This window comes from Fusarium graminearum, chromosome 4 (assembly GCF_000240135.3).
Source record: "Fusarium graminearum PH-1 chromosome 4, whole genome shotgun sequence".
Taxonomy (NCBI): domain Eukaryota; kingdom Fungi; phylum Ascomycota; class Sordariomycetes; order Hypocreales; family Nectriaceae; genus Fusarium; species Fusarium graminearum.
In genome coordinates this window covers 7,827,690-7,846,607 of record NC_026477.1, presented here as the reverse complement: position 1 = coordinate 7,846,607, position 18,918 = coordinate 7,827,690, and the positions used below count along the sequence as shown (strand labels likewise).

The following is an 18,918-nucleotide window of genomic DNA, read 5'->3' as shown; positions in this document are numbered from 1 at the left end:
ATCCAAGGCTTTGACTGTTGGTAATGAAGTCATCTCGACATTAGTGGGCGGGACATCGATCGCCGATCCGTCATCGCATCCGTAGTACGTACCCCAGTTTCTGCTCCGCTGTGACGCCTTTCACCAATCCAGAGTACAAACCTGCAGAAGGGTCGAGGAGAAAGCTCCGGAAATATTTAAATTCGACCAATAAACTAACTCGGACGCCGCCGAGCGAAGGGCCCCTGGAAATAGAATGGCTGAGACTTTTGATGTTTGACATCGAGATGAATTAAACATTCATAGTGTGGCTGCAGCAATGCACATTCTCGTGTAATGACACCCAACCGGTCTGTATCCGGTCATGTTTGCTGACGGATTATGATTAGTGATCTAACTGAAGCGGGTAGCTACCAGAAAGGTGATACATTTAATGATTGTTGATGTCGAGGCATTCCCTTATAGTATGGTACCCTGCAAACGGGACAATCATATCGATCGATTAAAAACCATGACGAGAGACATTTCGAGTGAAACGAATGACCGCATGCATTTATCGTCATGACATCGTCGTTTGTATCGTTGACCTCTTCAGTTTGTCCGGCGGTCGCTTGGCTTTTCGCTTGACTCGTTGTCTCGTGAGACGTCACCGTTGAAACTTGTTCAAGAACCGGACGTGGGTCTTGAGTAACGGTATACGTTGGTTCCGGGACCAAAGGGCCGATGCATATGGGACTGCAGCAAAGTTATTACCTGTCGATCCCGAAGAACGGCCCGGCCGAGAAGTAAGAGTGGAGGCCGGGATTCATCCTCCAAGAGTGGGTTCGCTTACCATTCACCGAACTCGGTCGGCGGAATCGGAGCTTCAATATCTGTCGGCGGAGCATCGTTCGGTCGGGGCAAAATTGTGGAGGTGGTTACGGTACTGAGCTTTCGACGTGCAGTATCCATCTGATGGGGCTGAGGATTGTGAACCATTTCTGCTGCGTTGCGCCTGACATTTATTCTGACGCATGCTCTGGTTCAGGATTAGCAAATACCCCCCCGGGATTGATTAGACATACATACATAGGACCCATGACTATGATGAAGAGAAACAGCACGAGCAGTATGATGCCAACCGGCTCCATGGTATATGATGGGTAGACGCGGTAATTGCCGTTTATCACGTTGAAATGCGGGGGTTTAGGAGCAGCGTTACAAAGAGTGCAGCTCTGTCGGCACAGATAACGTTGGCAGGAATTGTATGATGCGACAAGTTATTCCCATAGATAGAAGCCCAAGAGCGATGCGACAATGTTACAATGCTAGACACAATGCAACAACAAAGTTGAGCTTTGGTAGAGGTTGTGTTGTTTGTTTGAGTAAGGTTTCTTGGTGGCATAACGGGCTGTGCCCGTCTTGGTTAAATCAGACACCAAGGCTTGCGAATGACCTCTTGTTTGGGACTCTGGGGTAGCAATTACCAATCTTTTCTGAAGATGGTGAAATGGCACGGGTCGACTTGGCATGCATAGCTGAGTCCATGGTGGGAGGAGGTTGCAGAATCAGTACCTTTGTACGCAAAGCCAGTCCTGATTGAAGTTTTGGTTTTGGCTCTTGTACTGTAGGTGCAAGAGCGACCTAGCAATCAGATTGTTGTTTCTTTCCAGGTGGGCGGACATGGCGGGGAGGAGCATGGCGGGGCGGGAAGGTGAGCGGGTGAGACAAGGCCCGAGAGTAACACTACTACCGTGCTATGTTCAATGATAAGGATATGGGCGGATTTGGAAGTGATATTCTCGAGTGAAACGTTTTGTCTACTAGACTGGTTACTCAACAACGCTCATATTAACGGCATAGGGCAGTGATGCGTCATAACAAAGACAATATTGAATCGTTTTTAGAAGCATAACAAAACATGCTTGTTGAAGCATCGTTCCAACCACCACTGACAATACAATTCTCGCCACTCGTCAAGCTTGGGCCTTGGATGAAGATTTCGCGACCGATAGCGCTGCCCACGTGCCTTGTTGATCTCAATTTTCGCTCCAACTTCAGTGTTAAACAAGTGTCCTGTGTTTGTAGGTGACGGCGGGATTGCAATCATGGCGGAATGTAAAGACTTCCGCTCAACAACATTGCATGCGCTAAGCAGGGATGAAGTCTTGGCAATAAAGTCCAGCTCTTATTGGTCGAATCGTAACTTTAGAAGTTGCCCTGTGCGTTATGAACGTTGCTAGCCACTGGGGAAATGAATGGGTCTGTAACGTCAGTATAAGGCCTATTGGTGTGCTGAAAGAGGCTCTTACTCTAGAGTTCGATCCGATGCAGGGTCCCCAACGATTAAAGTGTTTGATAACCTCTGCGATAGAGTATCTCTGACGATTCAAGTAAGATACTAAGGGCCTGTTTGAAACAAAACACCAAGAGGTTAGGTAGTTGGATTGCTAAAAATATAGTATAATTGTGTCAATTGCCTACCAAATAAACATCAACTTCCTTGACTTTCTGTTTCTGCTTCACCCATCTCAAAACCTACTAAGCTTATATGCCGGCTTTATTGTCTTGGCATTCCCTCATTGTAGCCATCATCTCCACATAAAAAAAAATATCGTCCAAATAGAATGTTTTCTTCAAAAGTTGGTTCCTCATGGGTTACACCTCCTTGTCATGGTTATTTCTTGGCGCATCCACAACTAACAAAGATCCGCCTGCCTTCCTCCTACAAAGTATAGCTCGACTATCTGGCCGTCGACCAAACAATGTCACAACTCAAGTATAAGAGCCATCTGTCTCTCCCGCTCTCTCTCCGACTTTTCCTTCCATCTTCACCTCACTGAACTCTCGCCAAAATGAGTCAGAACCCTACAGAAGAGACGCCTCATGTCTCGGGTCAGTCCAACACTCCCATGTCAGCACCTGCTCATGCTCTCACCTATGAGCAGGTTGCTAAGGAGTTGAACGCCAACCTTGAAGATGGTCTCACAGACCAAGAAGCCAAGGGCCGCCTCGAAACTGCTGGTCGCAACGAATTCGGCGAGCAAGAGGGCGTCCAACCTCTCAAAATCTTCATCGGTCAAATTGCCAATGCTCTCACTCTAGTAAGTTAAACAACTCGTCCGCTTCTCTCTGAAGCCTTGGAGTAAACGGTAGAGTCGCTCATTCGTCGATCCATAGGTCCTCATCCTCGCCATGGCTGCCTCTTTTGGCATCCAGTCATGGATCGAGGGTGGTGTCGTTGCCGCTGTTATTATTCTCAATATCGTCGTCGGTTTCCTACAGGAATTCCAGGCCGCCAAGACTATGGACTCGCTTCGTTCTCTCAGCTCCCCAACAGCTTCAGCTGTTCGAAACGGTAACAATCAGACCATTCCCACGGCCGAGATTGTCCCTGGTGACATGGTCGAGCTCAAGACTGGTGACACTATCCCTGCCGATCTCCGCCTTGTTGAGGCCGTCAACTTCGAAACAAACGAAGCTCTGCTTACCGGAGAGTCCCTTCCTGTCCGCAAGGAGATCAACAAGGTCTTTGACAGCGACACTGGCCCCGGTGACCGCCTCAATGTTGCCTACAGCTCTTCCACTGTCACAAAGGGTCGAGCTCGCGGCATTGTCTTCGCCACCGGTATCTATACAGAAATTGGCCAGATTGCTGTTGCCCTTCGTGGCAAGTCTTCTAAGCGCCGACAGCCCAAGAAGAATGCCGAAGGCAAGGTCAATGCCGGTCGTCACATTGAGGCGTGGACTTTGACCGGTTCTGATGCCGTCGGCCGCTTCCTTGGTGTCAATGTCGGAACTCCTCTGCAACGTAAGCTTTCCAAGCTTGCTCTCGTCCTTCTAGGAACTGCTATTGTTTGTGCCATTATCGTCATGGCTGCCAACGACTTCAAGTCTCAAAAGGAAGTCATCATCTATGCTGTGGCCACTGGTCTTTCTATGATCCCCGCCTCCCTGATTGTTGTCCTTACCATCACAATGGCAGCTGGTACCAAGCGAATGGTTCAGCGAAACGTTATCGTCCGTAACCTCAAGAGTTTAGAAGCTCTTGGTGCCGTTACTAGTGAGTTATTTCCCTTGCCCCAATAACAATGGCTAATTCCTGTAGACATTTGCTCCGACAAGACTGGCACCCTTACTCAAGGTACCATGATTGTCAAAAAGGCCTGGATTCCTGGCCGAGGCACATACTCTGTCGGACAGACCAGCGAACCTTTCAACCCCACTGTTGGCACAATCAGCCTTGCTGAGGATCAGCCCAAGAACATCGACTTCCGCGACGAGAAAGCCGAGGGCAACTCCATTGACGCTTCTGCCCAGACTTCCCAGGACCCCGGCTTGATGGAATACCTCAACGTTGCATCCCTTGCCAACCTTGCTACTGTCCACCAGATCGAGGGTAAGTGGCATGCTCGTGGAGATCCCACTGAGATCGCCATGCAGGTTTTTGCTTCTCGTTTCAACTGGAACCGCATGCGCCTGTCTGGCGGCGAAAATCCTCGCTGGCACGAAGTCGCCGAGTTTCCCTTTGACTCAGACGTCAAGAAGATGTCGGTTATCTTTATGGACAGCGAGTCTCAGAAGCAATGGGTTTTCACAAAGGGTGCCGTCGAGCGTGTTTTGACATCTTGCCCAACCTACGCTGCGGGCAATGAGATTCTCGAGCTTACCGATGCTATCAAGGATGATGTAATTGCAAACATGGAATCTCTTGCTCGTCTTGGCCTCCGTGTTCTTGCCCTTGCCAGCCGAACCGACATCCCTCACGTCGAGGACAATGAAGCTGAACTCGACCGAGGAGTCTTCGAGAAGGACCTTGTGTTCCGTGGGCTTATCGGCCTGTACGACCCTCCCCGCCCTGAGTCTGCTCCTTCGGTTCAAAAGTGCCATGAGGCCGGCGTCAACGTTCATATGCTTACTGGTGATCACCCCGAGACTGCTCGCGCTATCGCTTTGGAAGTCGGTATTCTGCCAAGCCGTATCAATGAGATCCCAAAGGATGTCGCCAAGGTCATGGTTATGACTGCTTCTGAGTTTGACAAGTTATCCGATGAAGAGATTGATGCCCTCCCTCTCTTACCTCTCGTTGTTGCTCGTTGCGCCCCCCAGACCAAGGTCCGTATGATTGAAGCGCTCCACCGTCGTAAGGCTTTCGTCGCCATGACTGGTGATGGTGTCAACGACTCGCCCAGTCTGAAGCGTTCAGACGTAGGCATTGCTATGGGCCAGGCCGGATCTGATGTTGCCAAGGAAGCTTCAGACATCGTCCTAACCGACGACAACTTTGCCTCTATTCTTAACGCTGTTGAAGAAGGTCGACGTATGTTTGACAACATCCAAAAATTCATTCTCCACGTTTTGGCCGAGAACATTGCCCAAGCCTGTACCCTCCTCATCGGTCTTGCTTTCAAGGACCGCAACAACCTGTCTGTGTTCCCTTTGGCCCCCGTTGAGATTCTCTGGATCATTATGATTACCTCTGGTATGCCTGATATGGGTCTCGGCTTTGAGATTGCTGCACCAGACATCATGCAGCGTCCTCCTCAAAACGTACGTACATTGTTGCCATGCTCTGTTGAAACTTCTTACTAACATGCAATAGTTGAAACAAGGTGTCTTTACTCCCGAGTTGATGATCGACATGGTTGTCTACGGTCTTTGGATGTCTGCTCTCTGTCTCAGCTCTTTCGTCCTTGTCCTCTACGGTTTCGGCAACGGTGCCGCCGACATTGGAAACGATTGCAACAGTACCTACAGCGAAGAGTGCAAGGTTATTTTCCGTGCTCGTTCCACTACTTTTGCCTGCTTGACATGGTTCGCCCTGTTCCTTGCTTGGGAGATGGTCAATATGCGACGATCCTTCTTCCGAATGCAACCAAAGAGCAAGAAGTACTTCACCCAGTGGATGCACGATGTTTGGAGGAACCCCTTCCTTTTCTGGGCTATTGTTGCTGGTTTCGTTACCATGTTTCCCATTATCTACATTCCTGGACTCAACACCGTAGTCTTTAAGCATGCCCCCATCTCATGGGAATGGGGTATTGTCTTTGTTGAGGCTGTTTTGTTCTTTATGGGTATTGAAGCCTGGAAGTGGGCCAAGCGTATCTACTTCCGCCGTCAAGCCCGCAAGTCAACAGGTGGTGTTAGCGACTTGGAGACGCGCATATTTGGAAAGTACTATAACATGGCTGGTGACAGCCGTGATGAGGAGAGCGGCGGAGAGAAGTCGTCCAAGTAAAAGTTTAGTAAGTGAATACTCACAAAGCAGGTGTCATGCTACATATAGCGAATATTAAAAGATCTAGTTAGAATATTAGGAATTGATTTATATTTAGTTGGACGAAACTTTGCGATTATCGTGATGCATCTGGTGACTTGTGCATGCCAACTCAGAGTTTCTGTTGGTATTAATGAGAAGTTGCGTATTTTTCTCTTGCTAACTAGGTAGTCAATCGCGCGACCTGACGGAGCTGGGTGCGATTACATAGATCGCGGTAATCAAAGGACATCAGACTGGAAAGTTGTCCCCAAACTATGACGCTTTTGCCCTTCCACCAGTATTGCCACCATGTACAAGAATAGTAATATCAGCTGGAGCTGACTGTATGTGCCCGGGTGGTGTTTTCCTGGCAATCACTTCATCACCACGCTTGAACGACACTATCTTGCACTCGGCTGCGCATTCAAAATTTTGAAAAGTTCCTGCTTGAAATTCATGACACGGTCTTTTGTATTCGTCGCTGAGATTTGAAGATCCCTCTTTCCAGAGATCGTCCTGGATGGTCAGCGAAGTCTGCGGTAATCTGCTGACTCACTTACAATCATTTCTTTTGTTGTCATATTGTAAAAATATCCTGCAGCTGTAAAATCTAGCAATGTTTGAGATCAAATACTTCACCGACGGAGAAATGTACAACACCCGGGTTATTGGTGACTCTAGTCATATCTAGCATATGCATGCAAAACATATTATATGCTTTGGAGAGATAAGCGGCCTCTAGTCTACATGTCCCTATAGGAAGAGTCATTCAATCATGGACAACACATCGCGACCTAATGAAGAAGTATTACTTGATGTGTTGTTCCCAGGATTGCTAAGATGTGTATTACTGGTTCTTTGGGTTTTCTGCATGGACCAGGGAGTTGTATCGGGAATAGCGGACAGGAGATGAAAACTGGCAAAACGTGGTTGGATCAGTCTAGAATCTGCATCATCTGGAAGAGAGTTTGGATGATTTGCTGGATGCATATGTCTGGTGATGAGGGTGTAACGTTGGCATGATGAGTGATATTTTTAAAGGTTCTAGACAGGCCATTTCTCTTATCTTGTACTTGAAGAGCATGAGCACGTTAGGTTGGTAGCATTGTAGCAGTCCCAGTCCTGTTGTCCTGCAGTAAAAATTGCTGGCTCCAGTGACTTTTACTTTGGTGATCTGTGTGACCTTGCCATCGAGAATGACGTAGGTTGAGGCCATCCAGCAAATTGAGGTTGGATGGGATGATGACTATGCTTTCGCCCGATCTCACATGCCTTTAGTGCTACCGCTATATTTACCAAAAAGGCTAGGTAGAATACAACGGTTCCCATTTGTACGTTTATGTACTTCTTTTAGTGATAAAACCTTCTCGTCGCAGCCCAGCCTGACCTACCGACCCAAAGTCAGGTCAAATTTCTGGTACGTACCCAACCCCTCCAAATCCTGGGGTCTCAGACCACTGCGTCATTGGATCTTATAGGCCCCTCCCCCCGCCTCTTTATGATCTGCTCACGAGGGTTCTGCAAGTTTCCATCTGATCTCGATTCTTATCACAAGCGCAAACAATACAGCACTCTCGCGACTCCAAGAGTAAAACATCTGCTTATTCAACGCACGACCGATACCTTTGAGCTTGAGCTCTGACTTGCCGTTAAACCCTTTCAACTCAAGCTCTGTCTTAACATACCAAACCAAAATGGCTTCCGCTGTTGAATCTCCCCCGGCGCACTCGCCTCCAACTAACCCTCCTCAGCGACCTCGAGGTATGTTTAAACACTTGACTCCAGCTTCTGCAGGATCCCGCATCTAACAAAACCTAGGCATCCTCAAGAACTCGTACAGGAAATCTCCCCCTGCCTCGCCAGAGCAAGAACAGGCAGCCAGCGAAAAGGAGCTCACTATTGCCAACACGCACATCAACGCGGGTCACCGACGTTCATCCTCTGGCGCTCGCCCTACAGGATCCCGAAGGCAATCTGGTGTCAACAGCTCCTCTGACGGCCTCGAACAGTCTCAACGCCTCAAGTGGGACGAGGCTAATCTATATCTCACCGAGCAAGAGCGCTCCTCTACTATGAAGATCACAGAACCAAAGACTCCCTATGCCAAACACTACGACCCGGCCGAAGACCCATCGGACGACGAGGATCCTCTGGCGGACGCTGGTGCTCGCCTTAAGGATTCACGTCCAAGGCGTGAAGATGACATTCCGGGCCTTTCGCTGGGCGAACCGGAAGAGGAGATCCCGGAAGCGGGCGCGCCGTCACCCCGCAGCGAAAAGAGCGTCCACGTCGACGACGAGAGCAGCATCGGCCACGATGCCGAGGAAGACTTGGCGGGCATGTCTCCCGAGGAGCGTGAAAAGCACCGAAAGTTTGAGCAGCTCCGCAAGAGGCACTACGAAATGAAGAATGTGGCCCAGCTTCTGGGCCACCCCGACGACCTCCCCGAAGACGAGGACGAAGACGAAAGTGTGCCGCCCATGCCAAAGGTACCGCAAGTACCCAACGGCTCTTCGTAGAAGGATATTGAGACACAAGAAACATGGCAAGGACTGTGAACTGGCTACTAGGAAGGCATTAGGCTGGAGTTTTGAGGACATCATTACCGGGCGGCGTTGGCAGAGGTTGAGAGGTGCACAGATATCTGATTACTCGCTCGCTTTGAGGTTTCTGATTGAGAGTCGGAGACAGAGACAGAAGGGCACATTATGGAATCGGTTTGTTTTGCATTCACGGTAGATAAGCATTGTATTTCCTAGAATTTTTATAATGTCGGACCATGATCGCCTGCCGGTGTCCTTGAAGTCAATGTCTTTGTACCTCACAGTAGGCCTTTTCGTGCCAGTTCAATCTTTCGCGCCGTTTCACCAGGACGGAATCCACCACGGGATACGCAGATACGTTGACCTTCAGCAAGCTCGACCTTTTCTTGTTGGGCGTCCCAGGCGCAGGGACAGTGGTGTGGGAAGTGAACGCAAGCGAGGGTGTCAGGGCAGAGGTATTTATCGCAAACAGCTAATAAGGTTAGTAGTGAAATCAACCGAGTAAGGACAAACATACAGTTCTCGTAATTCTGCTTGTAGTGGTTCGCATCACTAGGGTTGTTCTGTGATTGAGCTTGGTGACGCTCGTGGCCGCCTTGCTGATTGAACATCTGGTCGAAAAAGCCCCCAAACTGGCCATTGACCAGAGTCAGGAGAGAAAGAAAGGCGATGATATAGCGCATTTTATAGAGTTGAAACGAATCGATAGCACCCGATCTGTAAATGTTGAAGCTCAAGTCGTCAGTTATTATGCGATGCTGGCCACATCGATGGATTCTTATCGATAAGATCGATGACTAAGCGCAAAAACTCCATGTCCAGAATTGCTCGCGGGACAGGCATTGCTACATTGCAGCTCAGCTAACCTCAGCCCATATCTACCATATCGCTAGTCATGAGGTTCCTCACGATACAGCGGCCGATATTGGCTGCTGTGGCTGGCCTCGCCCGGCCGGCCTTTACCCCCGTTGCTCCCCTGGGTGTGCAATTGGCCAATTCCCTCGTCCAAGGTCAAAGATTTGCCTCGGTCAAGTCACAGGGAGCATACAAGAAAAAGCCCAAGAGGGGTATTCCCAAGAAGTTGGGTGCCAAGCGAACAGGAGGTATGTTTTGGCTGTTTGGGTAGTGGGTGATGGGATTGGAACTGACGGGGTATAGATCAATTCGTCATTCCTGGCAACATCCTGTACAAGCAGCGAGGTACACTTTGGTGGCCTGGCGAGAACTGCATCATGGGCCGAGATCACACAATTCACTCAATGGCTACCGGCTACGTCAAGTATTACCGCGATCCCGCACGACACCCCGACCGCAAGTACATCGGCGTTGTGTTCGACAAGAACGACACCCTGCCATATCCCCAGCACGCCGAGCGCAAGCGAAAGCTCGGAATGACCGTTTTCCCCATCAAAGAAGCCGCCGCCAAACCTGAGATCTCGCCTTCAGGAATTCCCTTCCAGGTCACCCGTATCGAGGCCGGTGAGCCCGACAGATTACTCAAGCTGCGCAAGGATTACAGTTACCGCGAGGACAACTGGGCGATCGGAAAGCTGGCGAGGACGACTGGTCTAAAGACGAAGCGATTCAGGACACGAAAGCAATGGTTCAGACATCGACGATGGAGGCGTGAGAGGGAGTTGGAGGGTCAAAGGAAGGCTGAGCAGAAGAGGGCTGAGAGTGGTGGTGAGATCAAGGCTGTCAAGATGATTAGCAAGAAGCAGGCCAAGAAGGCTGCTAAGAAGGCTGGCAAGAAGAAATAGGTTGGTGAAAGAAATAAGCTGGGTAGCAAAGTAAAGGACAAGCATGTAGGATTTGTGTAGCAATTGTACATTATGAACTAGACGTTGACTGTAACGGTTTAACAAAGGCAGGCTGTTGGATGTTTAAATAAGACTTGCTGTGCATGAAACGTTTTTGAAATGTGGTATAATCGAATATGGTTGGAATGTAAAGAGCTGGAGTTCTTAGAGAGTGGTGGTTTTGCAGGCATTTCGTACCTTGCATTTACAGCGTGTTGCTCTGCCCCTAACTCAGTAGCCTAAAGCTTTAGGTGCAGCCACGCGCTACAACCTCATTCGCGTCGCGTGTTTAAGCAATCAATTCACCTTCACCTTCACTTCAACCACATGAACAAGGCCTCTAGAATTCTAACAAACGCTTTGTTATTTTTCACTTTCTTGTGTTTCTACCGCTTAATCTGTTCTTAAATCGGACTAACTTCGCATGTGGATGGTAGTAACAACTGGGTTGTGCTTCTTTATACTCATCGTCACTACTAACGATCCATAATGCTTGACTCATTCGGAGTCGCCATATTCAGTCCCGAAGAGATTAAAAAACCCAAGCGTCTTGAACAAATTAATCCAAGATGGGGGACTGACAATAATCCCAAAGAATCCGATCCAGAGCCTGCACGTGTTGTCAGCGACATCCAGAATGATGGGGCTCTGAAGACTCCGGCAGCTGGGCTCTCTTCAATGTTGGCTAGTAATCCAAAGATTAAGGCCGCTCAGTCTGAATGGGAGAAGAAGAAACAACGTGAGTTGAGCGTGCAGGTCACGTATATGCGTCTAACGTTACCCAGCACAATCACAGCTTTACATCCCAGATACATCTAGAGTTCCTGGAATGATAATTCCTACAGAATATTCTAGCTACAAAAATCCTTCTGGGAAACCGCCCCAGCCTCATCGAAAGAGGGACTCACCAGCGTCAGGCATAGCTGTCCCGGCTGCGAAAAGGCAAAACAGTGATGTTGATGTCGCACAGGCTCGTCAGGATGCACTTCGTCGGGATGCACTTCGATTTACGGAAGAAGAAGTGGCACGACAAATGTCTGAATTGGGCAACAATATGTCGACAATCAAGACAAATGCAATTCCTCAAGCAACACATATCGCAACTCCAGGTGAATTACTCAAAAAATACGTTGGCAAAAAATCAGTACCAACGCCTGTACCAACGCCAGTGCAAGCAACGTCGACACAGGCGCAACACCTGCCAGTTATTGGCGATACGACTGTTGCAATCACTATTGCTGAGGGTAATCGTCTGTACACCACATATCATCGTACGTACTTACACCATGCCCCTATTATAAGTGCCTTCTAACATGCCGCAGACCCTGATGAGGGACCCATCTCTGGTCGTGGTGCAGTCATTCCGCCAAAATACAAATTGCACCATGATCCCCAACTTCAGTATATCTGTCCCGTGCGAGACTGTCGTCGTTTGTTCAAAGGACTGAATGGTCTTGGTGGTCATTTCAGTGCCAGCCATAATTCGACTACATTCAACGACAACGGAGACGGCACGTTGTCAAAGGTCGGCAACTATGCGAAGAATGGCGGCCCTGGAGGCACGCCTGGCATCGTTGTTTCTCGTAACCCTCTGCCTCCTGGTGCACCGCCACCAGTCAATCCAGGATTGCCAGTAAATGCACCGCCGAAGAATCGAGTTTCTCCCCCCGAACAATCAAGCAAGCCAATTCGTTGGCAAGAAACTCCAGTTCTTCCCCCTGCTCCCCTTGTCCGCTCAAACACATCGGGATCTGATGTCAAGTCCTTCCTCCACAGGTACCTCAGTACAAACCAACCAGAACATCATCGAGAGGACATCGATTTCATGCTATCGTTGCCTCGAATGCGGGATCTTACCGAAAGCTGGAAACAGGGCCACGGAGGAAAGACTTTGGATGTGAACCATTATGCTTGCGCGTTGGCTTACCTCACCGGAAGGGCAGTGACTGGCACCGAGCAGTGTACGGCCAACGCATGTCGGCCAACTGCCAGACTATCAACACCTTGTATCGCCCTCCCGACTGGAATGCCCACATCAGCAAAACAGGCATTCTCTTCTCTGGACACTTGTGTTGGATGTCGATATTGGTGTATTCTACAGCGACGTGCCAGCTCATGCGCTTGGTGTCCTTACCCTCAGGCTCGACAGCAGAGAACAACATCTGGCGGTTCGGCAAGATCATTTTCTTCAGAAGATGTCACCATCTCAATGGATGTTGACGAGGACGAGTTTGAGGGACCGACCGTTGGGACCGTGACAGAGACTATCAATGAGGCGAAACGACCCAAGAGGAGTCAGTCTGCGCACACCCCTGTGGAAGCAACAGGAGAAGTCCTCGGCAGACCAAACCCAATGGGCGAGACGGAACTTGAGATGGAAGACTGGGAGATTGCCCCAGGCAGAATGAAGGATTCTTCCTCAGACAGTAAGTTCACACTCCTCATCAGTCTACCCTAAATTAGCCGCTAGAAGCATAAGAGACGCAAATTGTATGCCATCTTATACTGCTTAGACCAGGCCCTTGGCCCAAGACTTAGGAGGTCAACGTTTCTGCTACCCATTCGCCTACATACTGACACGTCTAGATATTGCCTTTTCCAATTCATACCTCACTAGCGGTCAACCTGTTACCATTTCCGAGGATATCAGTTTCAACGTCATCGTTCTCAAGCCTGGCACGTCGAGTCATTGGAACGTTGAAGACGACAAAGTGCGAACTTGCTCTGTCGCAGCAGGCAAGGTGTGTGTCACCATGGGCGAACAAAACTTCAACTTGGGACCCAACGGCATGTTTGTTATTCGACCTGGACACGCATGCAGGGTCGCGAATCGACTTTACCTGGATTCTGTGGTGCACTGCACTACTATTTGTGATTTTGCGCTGCAGTAATTGACGGCGCCCCGGAGACGGCGGGCGAGGCATAGACACATATTTGCTTGGTATCAATTGGAGTTTTGATCGTTTAGCGCATTTACAGCCATACTCGGAAATGATTTCTTCCATGGCATTTCGGGATCGCTTGGCAGGGGAATACGTAGGATTTTAGAGGTTGGGTGCAATATCAGTCATCGGGATTGTTCATGTGGCACAGTCATCTGATGAGCCTTGTCTCAGTTGCTACCCCACGGTTAGAGAGCAACATAGTCAGCCTACAGCGACAATTTTAGTACATCAGCAATAGATATGGGAATCGGGAAATGCTACTATTTTCAAATATGGGGCTTTCGTCACGAGTAAACGCTGATCCAAGGCAGACACGGGTGCTCGTGAGGCTATGGACAGAGTGTGACTCTTTGGATTAATGGACCATTATATGAACTCAACTACTGCAAAACAGAACAAATAGCATCTGATGTAGATAAAAAATAATCCCCGATAACTTGTGTCCTCATGTCTCAAGCCTCTCGTCCAGTTTTGTCCAGGCAAAGACGTCGGGAAAATTATAGGGCGTCTTACACTGAAGCGGAAATGGCTGCGGCAGGAGGCCTCGACTCACCCGGGCCAGAACTTAGCAACGACCATGATTCCATCAACGTCAACCCAGCAGGAAGTCCGCCAGGTCAGCTACCGCCGCTAAACGATTACACTATCAAGAAGAATGAAGTCGAGGAGAAGGAGAATATTATTAATGAAACACCTTCCGAGGACGAAACAGCGGAAGAGCCGTCCAACAAAGGAAGCTTCACTATTGACCCAGAGGGTGAACTTACACATGATCAAACAACTGTCGACATCGTGACCGTTCCATGTCCTGGAGCAAACCCTCTCCGAACATGGAGTCGCGATGGCCGGATGGGCCGTTTCTTTGGTGCGCTGTCTATGCGAGATGCCGAAGGTCAAACAGCGCCAGATCCAGATCGACCTGCACCTTCATGGGTCCGACAAGGCATTCGACGTGAAGCTGATCGAGCACGGATTCTCCTCTATGAGCATCCATCGACGACAGAGGGTATGAGACTGAGTACCTTGGTAGATGCGCTTCTGGAAGAGCTAGAAGAGTTGAGGAAGCGAGAGAAACAGGCCAGACCGATTGTGTTTGTGGGACACAGTATTGGTGGAATCATTGCCAAAATGGTTCTAACAAAGGCAAGTCGTGATGCTCGATATGAGGACATCTACAGACAATGCTACGGTATTGCCTTTTTTGGTACGTTGTCCCCTTGAAACTGTACTCCCTCCATACTAACAACTCAGGCACCCCTCACCAAGGATCAAGTTACCTTGCCATGCCGAATTTAGCAACCGGAATCCAGAGTCTACTTCAACTTTCAGCCCCTTTGCCATGTTCCATCACCGACGATCTGCGCGTAGGAAATCCTCTTCTTCTCCAACTGGATGACGACTTTAAGTCTATAGCACACGATTTCCGTATATGGACCTTGTACGAAACTATCGACTCTCGCCTTTCAGGGTCTACTGGAGATGTCTACTTTACTGCACCACTGACGTCGATAAAATCGGCCATCCTCGGTATGCGACAGGAGACGATTCTTCCACTGCAAAGCGACCATGCAAATATAGCTTCATTTGGGAGGTCCAATGTTCACACCATGCGATTGTTTATGAAGCAGTTATCTTCACTCATCGACAGAGCAGACGAGTACTCCTGTGAGGATAGAAATTGGACTTTGGATCTCGAACAAAAGGTTAACGTCGAGATCCATGGGTTCTTCGAGGATTCTCCAGGACCACTAGACTCGGCGACTATTAGAGCTTGGTCTACAAGGTTGCCTCTGCGGGAGTTTCTCAGAAAAGGGCCTCAGGAATGCTTAGCTGACAGACTGAACGAAGTTGAGACGGTTGATGAAGGACGATTCTTGAGAGAAAGAGGGAAAACAGCCAGGTTGCCAACACAAAGGGGAGACATGGATGGAGCGAACAATGCTTTGGGCATCTCACAGAATGGATCGTTTCATGCATCGCCTCCTTCTTCGCCTATTATCCGACCCCTTGACGCCAAAAATACAAGATCGGAATCAGCACCTCAGGTGATCTCCAGGTCTCCCATTACACCACTGTCGCCAGTAGCAATATCACCACCAACACACTACTCAACGCCAATGCAACGGCCATCGCCTCTTATACGCGCCAACTTTGATCAAGACCTTGCCGTGGATCGTCTGTCACCGCCTCCCAGTGGTCGAATGGGCCGAACGCTTAGCAGATCTACCAGTCTGGGCACACAGGCTTCTCAATACGAATATCGAGATTTCCCTCCTTTTTCGCAACGCAGCCGAAGCACCATTGAGGGTTTCAGCGACGAGGACGACATTGACGCATCTCCCAAACTACCAGAGGCTATAGTTGCGATCCGAAAGGTCGTTGAAGATGGAGACAAAAGGACGAGCGAGACTGTTATTGTCGATGAAGTGCCTGTTGCGTTTTCGAAACCTCAGGTAGAAGCTAGAAAGTTCATATGGGTACATTTACCGTATAACAATCCAAGTTGGGTGACGGTAAGTACTATCGTTTGGTGAGGTGCTTTACTGACTTGAGCAGAAAATATTCGAGACGCTGCAAATATCGGATCGTCGCAACTATGCCCCTCTGTTCAACAATGACTTTTGGGCAACGAGACATTCTCGTGGACGACACTCGCAGCATTATGCATACTTTGCTAAGCCAGGATGCTACTTCTCAGCTCCTCGACACAGTATGTCCTCTTATTACTTGCAGATTTAGATTCTAACCGTGTAGTGTCTCCTCGAGGTCGATCTTCTAAACAGTCTTCAATGTCCAGGACTGATGGCGGGATCTATACGTGTCTATTCCTACCATACCTTCACTTCGACTCTTACAAACGACTCATTCGCAGACGTGAACTGATTCTTCAGCGTTTGAACCATGGACGAGCCCGGCCTGTGCCTGAATCTGTTGCTAAATCCGATTCTCTTGAAGCACAGGTTATTTGGGAGTATCTGGGCCATGATCCGCCTCTCAATTGCCGAAGAACGCTGGATCAATACGGATACCCTTCTCTACGAGATACAAGATCACGAGATGATGATCAGATGCTGTACAAGCTAACTAAGGAACGAAGCTTTGCTCCTGGGCTGGGTCCCGGATTTCATGGACAAATGTCGAATAGCAGCGATGGCAGTAGTGGCAGTGGAAGTCGGAGATCCAAGACAAGCAGTCAAGATGGAGACAATGAGGACATTCCAGAGGAATCCATACTCAATGGCAACGTCCTCATGGTAGATCAGCTGTGGTTGTGGGTCATTGATTCTCGTAAGTACACCCTCTCTGCTATGGGCCTAGACTAACCCAGCAGACACATTGCTGTCCTTCTTCCCCAAGCGCGAGGGCGATGCTATTGAAGGGCCTCTGTATCAACAAGCAGACCTTCGCGACAGTATATTTAACGAAGTCAACGTCGATCTTACCCGCCAGTGCGAAAACGCTTTGGATCTAGCAGCGCTGGCTGTACTTCACGCAGTAACTGTGCTCCTCGATCGAGCATCGCATCCTGATCTCGAAGTGTTTCGAATCTTTGAAGAAGCCATCAGTGTTCTCGTAAGTAGCTCACTTCATTACACGACTAGTAATAACCAAGTAGACCGAAAAACTCACATTCTCGCTCAAATCCTTTCGTGCAGAGGGATTTCGCGATAAAGCGTCAGCATACGAACCAGTTGAGAACAAAGCTCGATCCATCAGAGCACGACACAAAGCTGAAGGTCGTCGATCAGAAGAGGACAACCGCGATAATACATCCGCACTACTGGAACTTCGGGATATCGAGGATGAGCTTTTGATTCTCGTACATCTTTTCGAACGACAGTCCAAGGTCGTCAGCTCCATGCTTTCTACCTATGCTCGACCAGAACTTCGTGAACGAACAGCAAATGGAAGAATATTTCTGAGTGAAGCCCTCAAAAAACTTTCCGAGTATGCCCACCAGGGTCAAGAGATGATTGAGAGGGTGAGGAATACAAGAGATGACTATGACAAGCTGCTTCAGATGGTTCAAAGGCAAGCTCAGGTTGATGAGGTGCGGCTGAGTAGACTTCACGCCGACCTTGCCAGTGCACAGAGTCGAAGTGTCATGATCTTTACCACATTTACAGTCATCTTCCTACCATTGACATTTTTCACTGGTCTATTCGGTATGAACACGCATGAATGGGGTGGTGAGAACAACCTCAGCCTCAAGACCATTGGCGCGATCTCTCTTCCGTCCAGTCTTGCTCTTGTCATCTTCTCTCTTGTGGCGGCCTGGAGCACAAGGGCTAGACTCTTTGCCAAATGGCTCACTCACCTATATCGCATCGCCATGTCGTGGTTCTGGAGGACGCTGTGCAAGCCTGTTGTTTCAGGTGTAGCAGGTATGGTTCCTCAACGGGACGAGCGACAAAGAGAAGAGAGGGATTTGAGAGGCAAGAAAGGCATGCTTAGGGAAGAGATGAGTGATTTTTGGGAAAGACATCGGTTGGAGAGGGACAGGGGATACACGGTGCCTGAGAAGAACAAGAAGACGACTATGGGAGGCAAGGGAAGTTGGAGATCAAAGATCAAGTAGGAGTACGGAATGTTTTTTTGTGTATTTTTTCTGTACTCTGTACTCAGGTCAGTAATACATGGGGTGATGTATAACTAGGGACTCGGACTGTTGTCGATTATTAAAGGAACGTCGTTTATGTATTCTTGAGTGCCCCTCAGGGTATCAGAAAAATTGGCCGCTCGAAGCATAAGAGACGAAATTAGTAGATCAGCTTATGTCACTTAGGCTATACTCTTTAGGCTGTTTATTTTTATAACCTAAGACTTGGGAGGTCAACTTTTCTGCTACCCAGTAGGTGCCCTATTTGAAAATTGATGTCTGGTGTCAGAGCGGAATCTTTCCTACCTCTAGAGCAGATCCACAACAGGGACCCTGGTTAGCCTAGATATGCACATCATCCGGGAGCTAAAACGAGACAAGGATGACTTACATGAACTCGGGGCATAAAAAGACATTACGTAGTCGTAGGAACAACATAAAACGAATTGATAGGACAGTTTATGCTGTTAAGACTATTTATTTTTATGTCTTGAATCTATTTGCAATTTTTTCAATCCTCTCATATCTACGAATGCTGTACTCATTCGATCTTTGCAGAGAGATATGAGCTTAACGGTACCCATTGCTCTGTTCAGTTAGTGGTGCTGCTCAGTTGCGCTGGGGGGAAACTCACTTTTCGGTTCGGCGCTTTCGTGCATTCGAGGCAACCATTGTCTACCCAGACTTGTCGGTATATCCGTCGACCAGGCGCTTCCACGTTATGAGGGCGATGTCTTTGTTTGGTGGGCATCTTGAAAGCTGTGGTGATGTGGAACTGAGAGAACCGACTCTCCTGCTGACATTCTTATATGTT

At 48.8% G+C, this 18,918-nt stretch overlaps 7 protein-coding genes across 7 annotated transcripts; 5 read left to right on the top strand and 2 right to left on the bottom strand.

Annotated features, from left to right (window-relative positions):
• Nucleotides 1–389: 389 nt before the first annotated feature.
• Nucleotides 390–1,109, bottom strand: FGSG_13491 (uncharacterized protein; the record flags this gene model as incomplete). Its single annotated transcript, XM_011330521.1, has 3 exons — nt 390–714; nt 812–997; nt 1,048–1,109. The coding sequence occupies 3 exons, from the start codon at nt 1,107–1,109 to the stop codon at nt 390–392; spliced, it is 573 nt and encodes a 190-aa protein (XP_011328823.1).
• Nucleotides 1,110–2,813: 1,704 nt separating this feature from the next.
• FGSG_08985 (calcium-transporting ATPase 3) lies at nt 2,814–6,196 on the top strand (the record flags this gene model as incomplete). The annotated part of the gene is made up of 4 exons (XM_011330520.1): nt 2,814–3,062; nt 3,139–4,021; nt 4,067–5,508; nt 5,561–6,196. The coding sequence occupies 4 exons, from the start codon at nt 2,814–2,816 to the stop codon at nt 6,194–6,196; spliced, it is 3,210 nt and encodes a 1,069-aa protein (XP_011328822.1).
• Nucleotides 6,197–7,757: 1,561 nt separating this feature from the next.
• On the top strand, nt 7,758–8,995 carry FGSG_08986 (uncharacterized protein). Its single transcript, XM_011330519.1, has 2 exons — nt 7,758–7,978; nt 8,036–8,995. Exons 1-2 carry the CDS (start codon nt 7,912–7,914, stop codon nt 8,734–8,736), a joined length of 768 nt encoding a protein of 255 aa, XP_011328821.1. The 5' UTR covers nt 7,758–7,911; the 3' UTR covers nt 8,737–8,995.
• Nucleotides 8,104–9,495, bottom strand: FGSG_08987 (uncharacterized protein). Its single transcript, XM_011330518.1, has 2 exons — nt 9,278–9,495; nt 8,104–9,232 (listed from the first exon to the last, which is right to left on the bottom strand). Exons 1-2 carry the CDS (start codon nt 9,441–9,443, stop codon nt 9,039–9,041), a joined length of 360 nt encoding a protein of 119 aa, XP_011328820.1. The 5' UTR covers nt 9,444–9,495; the 3' UTR covers nt 8,104–9,038.
• Nucleotides 9,496–9,637: 142 nt separating this feature from the next.
• On the top strand, nt 9,638–10,520 carry FGSG_08988 (uncharacterized protein; the record flags this gene model as incomplete). The annotated part of the gene is made up of 2 exons (XM_011330517.1): nt 9,638–9,863; nt 9,919–10,520. The coding sequence occupies exons 1-2, from the start codon at nt 9,656–9,658 to the stop codon at nt 10,518–10,520; spliced, it is 810 nt and encodes a 269-aa protein (XP_011328819.1). The 5' UTR covers nt 9,638–9,655.
• Nucleotides 10,521–11,048: 528 nt separating this feature from the next.
• On the top strand, nt 11,049–13,434 carry FGSG_13492 (uncharacterized protein; the record flags this gene model as incomplete). Its single annotated transcript, XM_011330516.1, has 5 exons — nt 11,049–11,298; nt 11,345–11,830; nt 11,882–12,985; nt 13,146–13,300; nt 13,381–13,434. The coding sequence occupies 5 exons, from the start codon at nt 11,049–11,051 to the stop codon at nt 13,432–13,434; spliced, it is 2,049 nt and encodes a 682-aa protein (XP_011328818.1).
• Nucleotides 13,435–13,951: 517 nt separating this feature from the next.
• On the top strand, nt 13,952–18,083 carry FGSG_13493 (uncharacterized protein; the record flags this gene model as incomplete). The annotated part of the gene is made up of 6 exons (XM_011330515.1): nt 13,952–14,708; nt 14,756–16,017; nt 16,061–16,214; nt 16,238–16,792; nt 16,836–17,077; nt 17,121–18,083. 6 exons carry the CDS (start codon nt 13,952–13,954, stop codon nt 18,081–18,083), a joined length of 3,933 nt encoding a protein of 1,310 aa, XP_011328817.1.
• Nucleotides 18,084–18,918: the final 835 nt, after the last annotated feature.